We start from the raw sequence: 12199 nt of genomic DNA, 5'->3' as shown, positions 1-12199 counted from the left end.
CACTTTCTCATGTTGGTAAAAATAAGAAAATGTAATACTAAAAGTTGATAAAAAATTCTGAAAAATTCTTAGAGCTCTATGAGAAGAAAATAAACAATTTTTGTTTCTTACTGATTTTTTATAAAGTTAATAGCATTTGAATAAAAAATTATTAAAAACCAATATTCAGTTTTTAATAATTGATATCTTGTCAACTATTGCGAAAATTGCAAAATGATAAAAGGCTTTTCGACACAGTTTAGTTCGCTCTATCCTTATGCGAGGGTTTTATCATTATTTATCAAACACTGTATATAATTAATCTCATAAGACGTTTCAAACTATTTTGCAAAAAGTTAGAAATGTGTTGAATGCTGAACATCATTATTTAAAATCCTTAATTAATCCATTATGTAAATCGTTGCTAAAAATCATATTAAATAACGACGTGTATAATACATTTCATCAAGTTCTTTGTAACAGTTTGAAAATGATTTTATGAGATCAATTGTATATATTATAACATGTGAATATCATGCTCACTCCTGCCAAAGTTGTGTTACACCAAGATCCATTCCATCAATATTATATCGACGCCTGAACCGTAGAAAGTGCTATATATCGAAAAAACATGAAGAAAGGTCTCTGAAATATCTCTGTTAAGAAATGAATGAAAAGCGGTCTATATTGCGTGAAGCATGAAGACTGGTTTATATCGGAACACATCGAGATTTATATCGAGAAAATAAGAAGGACAGTCACATAAAATTAGAAGGATTTATATAGCGCAATATTCACTACTCATTCAAATTACATAAAGTTACGGAAAATTAAATAATATATAATAAATGAATAAATGAATAAATAATATATGAATAAATGAGTGCGAGAAACAGGAAATCAAGAGACTTGAGAAACTTGAAAATTAAGATGATTCTCGTTTTCAGTCATATTATAAAATTTATAAAAAAAAATATATTGCGCTATATAATCTCTTCTTTAATCTCATGCAATTTGAACCGGCTTGAACTGTTCTTCACTCGATATAATATAAATCATATTTCGTATGCGTTCTGACATTGACCGATCTTCATGCAAGATAGATCGCTTTTCATTCATTTCTTGACTAAATCTTTGTTTATGTTTTTCTCGATATAGCATCTACGACTCAGGGATTGATATTCAACACACACACACAGACAGAATAACCACGATCATTATGCTCCTTCATAGAATTCCTAAATTATAAAGAACATATTTAAAATCTGTTTAACACAAGAGGCTTATTGATATAGGCCATTAATCTTTGGATTAGCAATTAGCAAGTAATTCGGACTAACGAAATTTTCATATCAATATTAATATTAATTTATTACATTGAAAACGTGTTTTTAGGTCGAAACGTTTGTATATAAATTATCTGTAATTGTTTTTAATATATTGTTATTTGATTTAAAACTCTATATTTGATATATTAATTAAATTTTCTTACTATTATACAAATATTTTTAAAAAATAATATAAAATATTTTTTACGAATTATTGCAGAATAACAGAACTCTTGTTAAAAAATTTTCCTTTGTTATATTTGAATAATATAATCAACAAATCATTTTGACAATGCTGAGAATGGGTTTATAAAAGTCAATTTCTCATGTGTAAGTAACAATGGATCTGTTACAGATTTTCCGCCGCCGTGGAAGGAATTCTACAGGAAGTATGTTTACTAGAATTCGCCAGTTCTATATTTACAATGTGTTTACCCGAATATTATTGTATAGTGGTGCGTTTAAATATATATGTATATTTAAAATAAACAATGTCTTTTTTAAATCCTATATAGATTGAATTATTTATTTAAAATTTTCAATAGGACTGGCAAGATAGCGATACAGTAGGGCTAACAACTTATTTTCTGCTCTTTGTTTCATTTTGCTTCAATATGTACATATTATGTTATATTGGAGAACAACTCGTGGAGAAGGTATATTTAGATTTTAATTCATATAATTAAATATTTTAATTCTGTTAATTATGTGATTTTCGCGTGAGCATAAAACTGTAATAAAAAATGGATGAAATTCAGGACATATGTCGAGCATTTTTCGCAGATTTAATATTTCAGAGCAGTCAAATTGGAACGAGATGCTTCATGATACGTTGGTACCAACTGCCGGCAAAGTCGGTTCGCAGTCTAGTCTTAGTAATCGCTATGTCCAGCCATCCTATAAAGATCAGTGCTGGCAGAATGATAGACTTATCACTAGCGACATTTGGAAATGTAAGAAATTGCGAAATCAATGTCTAATGACAAAAAATTTTGAAGAAATAAATCAATATTCCTTGTTGCAAAATTGCTTGTTTAAAAATGCCTTTACTTTTTTTTATATGTGCTCTTAATAAAAGAACTATAGCTATAAGAAACTATAAATTACAAGAAAATATTGTATTTTAATGCAATTTTTCATTAGGTATTCAAAACAAGTCTAGCGTACTTGAGTTTTCTTCGAACGTTAGTAGTATGAATATATTGAAAATGCTACGACAAACGTAAAAGAATATCAAAAATGATGACTCCTTCACGATAGAATACTCATAAATCAAACGTGAGCATTTTAGTAAAATAATAATGATATAATATTAATTTTACGTATCTAAAGATGATCTACTTTGCCAAATATCTCGTAAGTTTTAGAAGAAAATCTTTTAGATAAAAAACGTAATCTCAAGAAAATAATGATAAAATTAATTTCCAAAAAAATCAATTTTTCATTATCATATGAAGGTCATTGCCATGTTTTTAAATTATATAATTTTATATAATTAAAATAATTTTTTTCATAATATGATTTCTTTAATTTAATATACTGCACCTAAAAATATTAAGGTGAAATTAAGAAAAAATTAATAAGTTACGAAATATTTTATATAAAACGTTTTTCTTGTATAAGCGAATGTTAAAAAGAGGTTGATTTTTTCTCACAAAAATGTAAGTAAAAGAAATATAGCGTTTTTTATAGATTTTGATTTCATGAATACTAGTATAAATAATAATATTAATAAAAATAATGTTAATAAAAAGTTCGGGATCGATAGATAACACCTTTAGAAAAGTGAGCATGAACATATATATTTAAACAAATTTCAATATTCTTGCTTTTCAAGGTATTCCCGAAGTAAACCCTTTTTAATAATTTTATCATTCAAGAAGTCAAAATCTATAATACTATTTCTTTTACTTACATTCTTTTGGACAAAAGTCGGATCTTTTTTTAATATCCTCCAAAAAAGGGCAGATTTTTGTCCAAAAAAATGTAAGTAAAAGAAAAATCATGATTTTTGTATTATTTTGACCTCCTGAATAAAGTTGGCGTAACACGATGCTTGTTTTCCTGCTGGATTAGAATCTTGCGACCGTATTGGCTGCGATATTGGCACTGATAACCAACACGGTAACAAGATAATCCAACTAACAATCCAGCAGAAAAACAAGCATCGTGTGCTGTGAGCTTAAAATTATTAAAAAGTTTGTTGCATTTGAGGAACATCTTGAAAAATAAACAAGAATATTTAAATTTGTTTAAATATAATGTTCAATTTTCAAGATATTTCCTATCGATCTCGAATTTTTTATTAACATTATCGTATTCAGGAAGATGAAATCTTTAAAAAACGCTATTTATTTTCTTTCACCTTTGTGGGCAAAAATCGACCTCTTTTTAACATTCTCTTTTACGGATTTTGAGATATATGATTGATAAAGTTCAAGTAGGAAACCCTGTATATATAATTATTAAAAAATCTTTTTAATTCATTAAGTTAAAATACAGATTCATAACAATATTATATTTATTAACAATATCATAAAGATTTAACAATATTATAACTAATGTTACTATATTCTACTTCTGTCCAATAGGAATCACATAGTAAAAACTGGGATAACTAGTCAGATGTCAGCCGACAGCTGATGATTTTTATCGATTGTTGGTTAAATTGTTGCTGTCAGAGAAGCCCGAATTGACAATGATGTTTTCCATGAACAACAAAATAAAATGTGATCGAAATATGATTAATATCCTAAATAAAAATATATAATTCGTGTAAATAAACAATTATTGTGATTGTATGAGAGTGTGAAATGGTGTATCGGTAACTGTACTACAGATTTTGCAACTTGTTTTTATTTTACCTAACCTTTCTATCTATTATATTGCACATTTTTTCTCACGTAACAAAAATTTACATAATTTTATAATATTTTAACTTATTAAAAATGTATACTTATTATAAAAACTAAACAAACTGGTATATTTTGTAAACTATAATAATATGACGTAAATTAATCAAATATGATTTAACAATACAGTCTACAAAATTTTTTCCAATAGAAACTGGGTATATTATGAAAATGTAAAAACGTCTTAATTTCTTTCAGTACCATCTTTTAATATATACTAGACAAGATTTATAATTGTATTAAGATATCAGTACATTAATAAATTGATGTGAAAATCATTGCTGCAAAATGTCTGAGAAAACGACAGTTGGTGGTATTCCCGTGGAGTGTCTAACTGGAGAATCAGCTGCAATATGGTCTGGCTGGCGTACACTAGGAGACAGAGAGCTTGTGAGAGAAGCATCTGCCAAGGGAACTCACATAAAACTAGCTCACAAATGTCTTGCACATAGAAGAAATTGTTCTGTAGAACAAGCATGTATATATTTTAACAAGGAAGTAGATAATTGGGTCGATGAATTATTAAACAAAAAGCAAGTTCACAGAGCTTCACATGTTTTAAAAAATATGGTGCGTTAAACATATTAATATATTTTTTCAAGATTGGTTATAATTAATAAAGTTTTAATGATAACTCAGTTTTAGTGATGACTAAAAAAATAATATATTTATATAGACGATAATTTTTGTTTATAGGAAAAAGATCCCATGGAACATATTTTTGTCATTTCTATAAAGAGCAAGGATTCTCTTTTAAGGGACTATCTGTGTGAATATATGATAAATATTAATGGATTCAAGAATGAACATATTGCAGCATGGAATATTATCAAGTCAATTAAACAATATGAAGAAAAATGCAAGTAAGTTTGTGAAGATAAAAAAATGTAGCAGAAAGGAAAAATATATTGATATATTATCTTCTTATTTTAGAATTCAAAGTGGATTAAGTTCTTGTATATGTTTAGATGACATAATGAAGTTACCACAGAATATTGAAGAAGCTTTACGAACTGAATTATATTTTTCTTTGAATGATTCAGAAATTTTGGGAAATGTGTCAAGTAATATTTTGTGGGATTATTTATTGTCTAATAATAAAATTAATGCATTAAAGATATGGATTGATACAAAGTATAACCCAGATGATTCACAAATCTCAGATAAAATTGATCCTTATTTGAAATCATTGTTTACGAATTTAAATATTACACCTGATATGATTGACTATATAGATTCTTCAAATGCTGGTGATCTTGTAAAAAATCTAGCTAAAAATCATTTATGCAGGTATGCATATAATAGCTATATAATAATAATATTTAATATTAATCAATACTTTCTTTGCTGTTTAATAAATTTAAAAAAAATAGTCCAATTTTTTAATTTTAGATACGGCATTTTTACAATAGAAGAAAAAATGATTTGCAATTGATATTAAATCGTTCCTTTGGCTGTGGTATTACATTGGAAGAACTCAGTACAAAAATATTATCCTTAGCTTCCAGTAACATTAATAAAAAAGAGTTCTTGCAAAACATTGATTATCAATTGTGTCTTATAGATTGCTCGCAAAACTGTCATACTCAAGAAGACACTTTAAAACTTAAAAAATTCTTCAACGTTTTAACTGATATGTGTAATGCTCGAAATAATTATGAAAATGCGTTAATACACGGAATTGTGGGCTCGATTGATTATCTCTCAGACGATTTTAATGATTATCTGAAAACAAATTATTTAGTAAGCTTAGCACTAATATTTTTGCAATCATGGCAAATACGGAATGCGTTGTGTGCAAACTCTTTAGAAAAGAACACATTAATGAGAGATATATTTACGAATAAGACTGTTTTAAAAATCGACACACGTATTATTTCCCAAGAAGTTCTTCAATATACACTTAGGCATACACCTGAGCTGCAATATATCATTGAAGATCAAAGTAAAAAAGATGATATTACAATGTATGATTTATTGGATGGCTATAGAAATTTGAATTCGAAATCTGCATTCAAGTGGCGCTTCAAGAATGAGCCCATGCCTATTTTCACAAATGAAAAACTTGTTAAGAAATATGGACATCAAGAAACGCTAACATACGGTTATTATCTGAAAGAAGGTAGACCGAATATGGCTATGTACCATTTACACGCTCAAGTGAAGTTACTTGGAAATGTATCTTCCCATAGGTTCGTATTCTTATGATATAATGTTCATTTTGTCATCGTTAATAATTAAAACATATTTTAGGAAATTCAAAGCGGCTTTGTACGCACATATTCTTGCTTTGAGAAATTTAGATAAATCTGATATTGTATGCAGCTGTATTGCGTTCGTTGAGTTGCTGAAAATTGACTCGAATAATTTACGATTACACATAACTGTAGCGAAATATGTACAAGAGCAGTTAAACATTTCCATAGGTAATTGAGTTTATATAACTTATATGACATTCTAAAAAAATAACTATATCAATGTAATTCTTGCAGTATAAGTGTTAATATTACACCAATATGTTATGGACTAATACTATGAGTTTTAAATCCATTATAATATTGATACAAAAATGGTTGAATAAACCATTCGAATCCATACCAGGTTAAATTCATATCGATATTGTTTATTATATAGGGAATCTATTGGAAAATGTGGTGTATAAGAATCAAACTGATTTAAAGACTGTGATGTTGTATCTAGAACAGAGCTTCCAAAAATATTTAGCGGATAAAACTTTCGATAATGCGCAATTTGTTGAAACATTGAAAACGTGGGACATCATCGTACGCTTTGCGCGTGTTCACAACTGTGCGTTACCTGAGATATTGTTGAAGTATTTAGTAGATCATGACTTATGGTTCGAATTCGTTGCAGTCTGTGATATATTCTCTTATCCCAAAACTCAGGTACGAAACAATGCTGATTAAAATAAAGTGTTTGCGTAAAAATAAAACTCAAATCGATCACATACTAGGTGCTAGAAAACACCAAATTATTCAAGAATGCGAACATACGGGAACATCTGTTAACGTGTTTAAGCAACGATAAACTTAGCAAATCTGAATCATATAACGAGAAGATGAAACCTCAAGATCCAAGACAATTATCATCAAGGCAGCATAAAAAAGTTGGAACGAAAGAAAATGTAAGATTGCTGTTGTTTCTTAATAATTTTAATTTCTGTATATAAATAATATCATTCTCTAGAAATCTCCAAAGTCCACTTCAGCCACATCAGAAATTGAGACAGACACAATTAGTACCAAAGATATTCCTAACAACTGCACCTTGACTTCTTCAGATAATAACTTATGGTTAACTATATTAAACTGTCATCAAAGTCAAGATCCACCTAGAGCATTAATTAATGCGTCTCGATCAAATTTAAGACCTCTGTTGACTATCTTAGCTACGTGTTACGAGGTATTATTTTATTCCAATTGAGTACAGATCAGATTTTATTGATCTTTCATTTAAACGATTTAAAAATCTCATGTTAATAGCCGTCCTCTGTAATAGCATATTGCTATTGTTGGATGGTAATATCGACAGGAAGAGAGGACATACTTTATGATTACACAGAATGTCTAGAAAAACAAATATGGTCTTCTGATAAAGTATCAGAATTACTAAACAAAATGGTTCAATATGGTTACATTAAGACAATAAATCGAGCTTATAAAATTTTTATGCCTGTAAGTTTAATTAACTTAACAATGTAATATCTAAAGATTCTTCATTAAAATTGATGCTAATGCCTCGTAGGATAGTATTTTGAATCCATTCTTTGAGTTTCTAATGCAAGCAATCAATTATGGTGAATTCAAGGAAAATCAACAATATTTAATAGAATTTAAATCGCAATGTTCCTCACTTCAAACTAATGTACGTACATAATTATAATAAAATTATCCCAATATATTAGCTAACTTCAATGATTTTATTTTATTTTATTTTTTTTAGAAAATTGTGGATTGGGATAGCGTCCATTTTACGTACTTAAAAAACTTGTATTGGGTTGCAGTTGTTGCAACCCAATGCATTGTTACGGCACTCGGCTATGGTTTTCAAAGTACATTTTTACGAGTAAAGTTTCTCGAAACGCTAATCAAATGTAATTTTTCTACAGATTTACCAGGTAAAATATCAATTTTTTATATTAATCTATCTTATTAAATATAGTTACAATAACTTGTAAAAATTGTTATTGCATATTATAGTTGCTGTACCAGATTTTCAACGTTTGTTGGATATAATGAAAATTCTGGAGAAAACCAATGTGAAATTAAATTTCAGAGCTGTTATTCCAATCAATAATACATATAATTTTGATACAGAGATTCAAAGATGTATTAATGATTTAATAGCAATCGAAAATTACAGTACTGCCTTAGAATTAACATGCTACACCGAATTCAATTCATCCGAAATTATATTAGCACAAGTAATATTTTTCGAAATTTATCGAGAAATCAAACGCTACTTATATTATTATTTTAAAGAGATATACAGGATGTTTGATAAGTATGGATAAAATTCTTGCATAGGGATAGAGCGGACTAAAGTTGAATCGAAAATGGTAGAATCCTCTACCATTTTACAATTTTCGTAATATAGTTAACGGATATTAATTAGTAAAAATAAATGATAATTAAAGGATATTAATTACTAAAAATAGCCGAATATTAGTATTTTTCACTAACTCTTTACTCAAGTATTATCAACTTTACAGAAAAAAAGCGAGTGACAAAAATTATTTATTTTTCTATTATATCAGAGTTCTGAGAATTTTTTTCGGAATTTTTTAGTAGGTACCACATTTTCTCATAATGGTAAAAATAGTTGCCAGTAAGAAAATGCAATATTAAAAAGTTGATAAAAAATTCTGAAAAAATTCTTAGAGCTCTATGAGAAGAAAATAAACAATTTTTGTCTCTTGCTGTTTTTCTGCAAAGTTTATAGTTCTTGAGTAAAAAATTGAAAACCAATATTCGATTTTTAATACCTAATTGATATCTTGTTAAATGAGACCTATTGCGAACATTGCAAAAGGACATTGTAAGAGGACTTTTCGACTTAGTTTAGTTCACTTTATTCTTGCGAGTAGTTTTATCGTTACTTACCAAACACGCTGTATAACTATCTTATTATATTACTTTTGCTATATTATTTTCAGGCTCGAAATACTTTTAAACAATCTATAAATAAGGACGGTGAAGTAAATTCTGCCTTCTGGATGCAATGTGCTCAGGATTTTAATAAATACAAAATTTCACCTCAAATAGCCGTTGAATTTTTTGTCGAGCATGCCGAGAAAGTTATATCGCATAAAGAAAGGTAAATAATATTTCGTATAACATAACATTTTATAATCAATTATTTTATAATCAATTATTGTTTTTTAGATATGAAGTTTTAAAATTGGCTTATGAGACTATGAAAAATGCTGAAATCGAGCAACAAACTATTGCTACTCTGGAAATGGCAATGTGGAAATCGTGTATTTTAGCTGGACCTGAAAATATAGAGTTCGACAATAATGATCGTATTTTTAATAAATTAAAAACAGAGTTACTATCTGGTTTAGATAAATTACAAGTCACTTGCTCTTTGATAGATGAAAATGAAAAAAGTGCTGCAAATATTCTAATAAATAAATTAATTGATTTGGGAAAATTAGATATTGCCTTACGAATAAGTGTAATTTTTCATTACAATCACAAAGTAAATAATATTCTTTTATTTTGGAATTCATAGATAGACTACTGAATTTAAATAGCATTATATTTCTTATAGGATTTGCAAATATTGATGTTGTGTTTAAGTTTAGCAGAGGGTGAAATTTCACCAACGGACTTAACTGCGCAGCAAAAGAGTCTTTTAGAAGAAAAGAATCAGTACAAACAACAAAAATATGGATTTCTACGTAATCGCGGTCTGCAAAAATTTTCATCATCGTCATCCTGTATGCCTTGCTACTTTTTTAATATTGATAATATTTCTATATCCATCTAAAAATATTTTTCGATTTCTTTATATTTAATACATTTCATTTTTACAGTGAATACAATTTCGTCGATTGTCGAATCTAACAAAACAGATGATACGACAATCAGCAATCGTCATTTCCAAATGGAGTGTATTTCAATTTTAGAAAAATTATCGGAAATCCTCGCACATGGAAAAGAGACATGTTTCAGAATTGTATCGTGTTATAAACTTGCTGTACTTCTAGGGAAGACATATCAATCACTGTTAATGCTAAAAGATCCGATAAAATTCTTACAGGAGATTGTAGAAAGTAATATTGAAAATAAATTTGAGACTGCTAATGACATAATAATGTCTTACAAAATTAAAACAGCAAATGTGGCAACATTCTTGACTGAAAATATTACAATGCACATAAATCGTGCTATAGAAGGTAATTATGAGAAAAATCTGTATCTCTTGTGTCGAATAATTATCTCAATATTAAAAAATAATAATATATATATCTTCCAACAGACGATCAAGAAGATTTGATTTTTATGTGGGGCTATTCCTTGAATTCACATTTTCATTTAATAATGGAGCTTTGCAACGATATCTCATTATTAGGTTTAAAATTGTTAAAGACAGCACAATCATTGCTGGAAAAATATGTTAGTACTCACGACGAAAAAAAAATGGTAAAAAAATTTACGATTTACTTCAATTACATTATTTTTAAGAGATATGATAATATATATATTTCTATTTATTGCGCTACAGTTTTAAGATTAAAAACAATAGTGGAATTATTGATAAGATCTCACGACTGTTTCACGGCTTCTTGTAACATGGAAGGAATAGCCTCAATATTACGAAAATGTCAGAGCCTCGCAAATATGTTGCAAATCTTAAAATACTGGGCGTTACTGGTATTTATTAATATTTTATTAATTACTCTCCAAAATTATATAAGTCATTGAGTCAAATCTTTTTTTATATTGTTAGGTTCGTCTTGTAACCGGTGTTGGTCGATTTACCGAAATGAATTACGTGTTCCAAATCTTGAAAGAAAACGATCAATTCGAGTCTTTATTGGGTCAAGGTTTGGATAAGGTATCATGCTTGTACGATATAATAGACGCACTTTTTTTATAATCTACTAAAAAACATTTGCATTTCAATTGTGCAGGTTCCGGGTCTAAAAATGGCACTGCTGGAATTCTTGAAGCGTCAATGCCCAGAAGACAAAGAGCTGTTTACTTTAGTGGCACTTCATTTCCGTTTGTATTACGAAATCGCACTCATGTGGGAAAATGAGTCGAAAGAAATAATCACAAAATTAATATCTGACATATTAAAAGAGTGCGGAAAGGGCATAACTGGGATTCCTATAGAAATAAAGTTTACTCGAAATGATAATGTCTTAAAACAATTACAATTAGCTGTAATTAACTTTACTCATGCTACTCAATATTATTTACAGGTAAAAAAGAAATGAGAAATACGTATACATTTCACTAGTATTATCATAAAAAATAACATATAATTTAATAATTTTACTTCTAGGATAAGAAACTAAATCTTGCTAGTCAATGTTCGCACCAAGCCCAACTTGTTGCACTTCAAATTGGACTGTTAAACACAGTACCACAGAATCAGCAAGCAGTATGTCTACTGAATTTGAAAAGCGACGAATTAGAGAGAATATTGTGTCACATCTTGAACTTTTCTCAAGCTCTTATTGTTATCCGTGCTTATAATTATCACGTTGATTGGGTTAATCTTATTTATCATCACTGTATTCTTAAAGGAGATACGGGATATCTCAAAGAATTTTTGACAGTTATCAATCTTACGCCTATGATTGTAGAAGATTGTGCGCGTAGGTAAGTTCAATGATCTGTATGTATATGTGTATATCTTAATTCAAATTTATATTTAAATAATTATTTAAAGTATTATTTTATATATATATATATATATATATATATATATATATATATTATT

The 12199-nt window shown here is 28.1% G+C and overlaps 2 protein-coding genes across 2 annotated transcripts in view; both read left to right on the top strand.

The window, feature by feature from the left end:
• LOC105626525 (odorant receptor 85b-like) overlaps nt 1–2287 on the top strand; it is a 6270-nt gene extending 3983 nt beyond the window's left edge. Inside the window, exons 3-5 of the mRNA XM_012207824.1 lie at nt 1663–1762; nt 1853–1963; nt 2105–2287. Of these exons, the coding sequence (XP_012063214.1) occupies nt 1663–1762; nt 1853–1963; nt 2105–2287 (394 nt within the window). The remainder of the gene's footprint in view (nt 1–1662; nt 1763–1852; nt 1964–2104) is intronic.
• A 2220-nt stretch (nt 2288–4507) lies between these two features.
• The window catches only part of LOC105626524 (spatacsin), an 8047-nt gene continuing 355 nt past the window's right edge, over nt 4508–12199 (top strand). Inside the window, 22 exon segments of the mRNA XM_012207822.1 lie at nt 4508–4789; nt 4916–5082; nt 5153–5509; nt 5612–5631; nt 5634–6411; nt 6473–6645; nt 6854–7125; nt 7194–7364; nt 7427–7642; nt 7723–7914; nt 7985–8104; nt 8183–8357; nt 8440–8663; nt 9396–9556; nt 9625–9943; nt 10016–10184; nt 10281–10643; nt 10727–10887; nt 10969–11121; nt 11198–11305; nt 11382–11675; nt 11759–12078. Coding sequence (XP_012063212.1) covers nt 4508–4789; nt 4916–5082; nt 5153–5509; nt 5612–5631; nt 5634–6411; nt 6473–6645; nt 6854–7125; nt 7194–7364; nt 7427–7642; nt 7723–7914; nt 7985–8104; nt 8183–8357; nt 8440–8663; nt 9396–9556; nt 9625–9943; nt 10016–10184; nt 10281–10643; nt 10727–10887; nt 10969–11121; nt 11198–11305; nt 11382–11675; nt 11759–12078 — 5195 coding nt within the window.

Source organism: Atta cephalotes (genome assembly GCF_000143395.1).
Source record: "Atta cephalotes unplaced genomic scaffold scaffold00005, whole genome shotgun sequence".
NCBI classification, from domain to species: Eukaryota; Metazoa; Arthropoda; class Insecta; order Hymenoptera; family Formicidae; genus Atta; species Atta cephalotes.
This window is presented reverse-complemented; position numbering and strand designations above follow the sequence as displayed.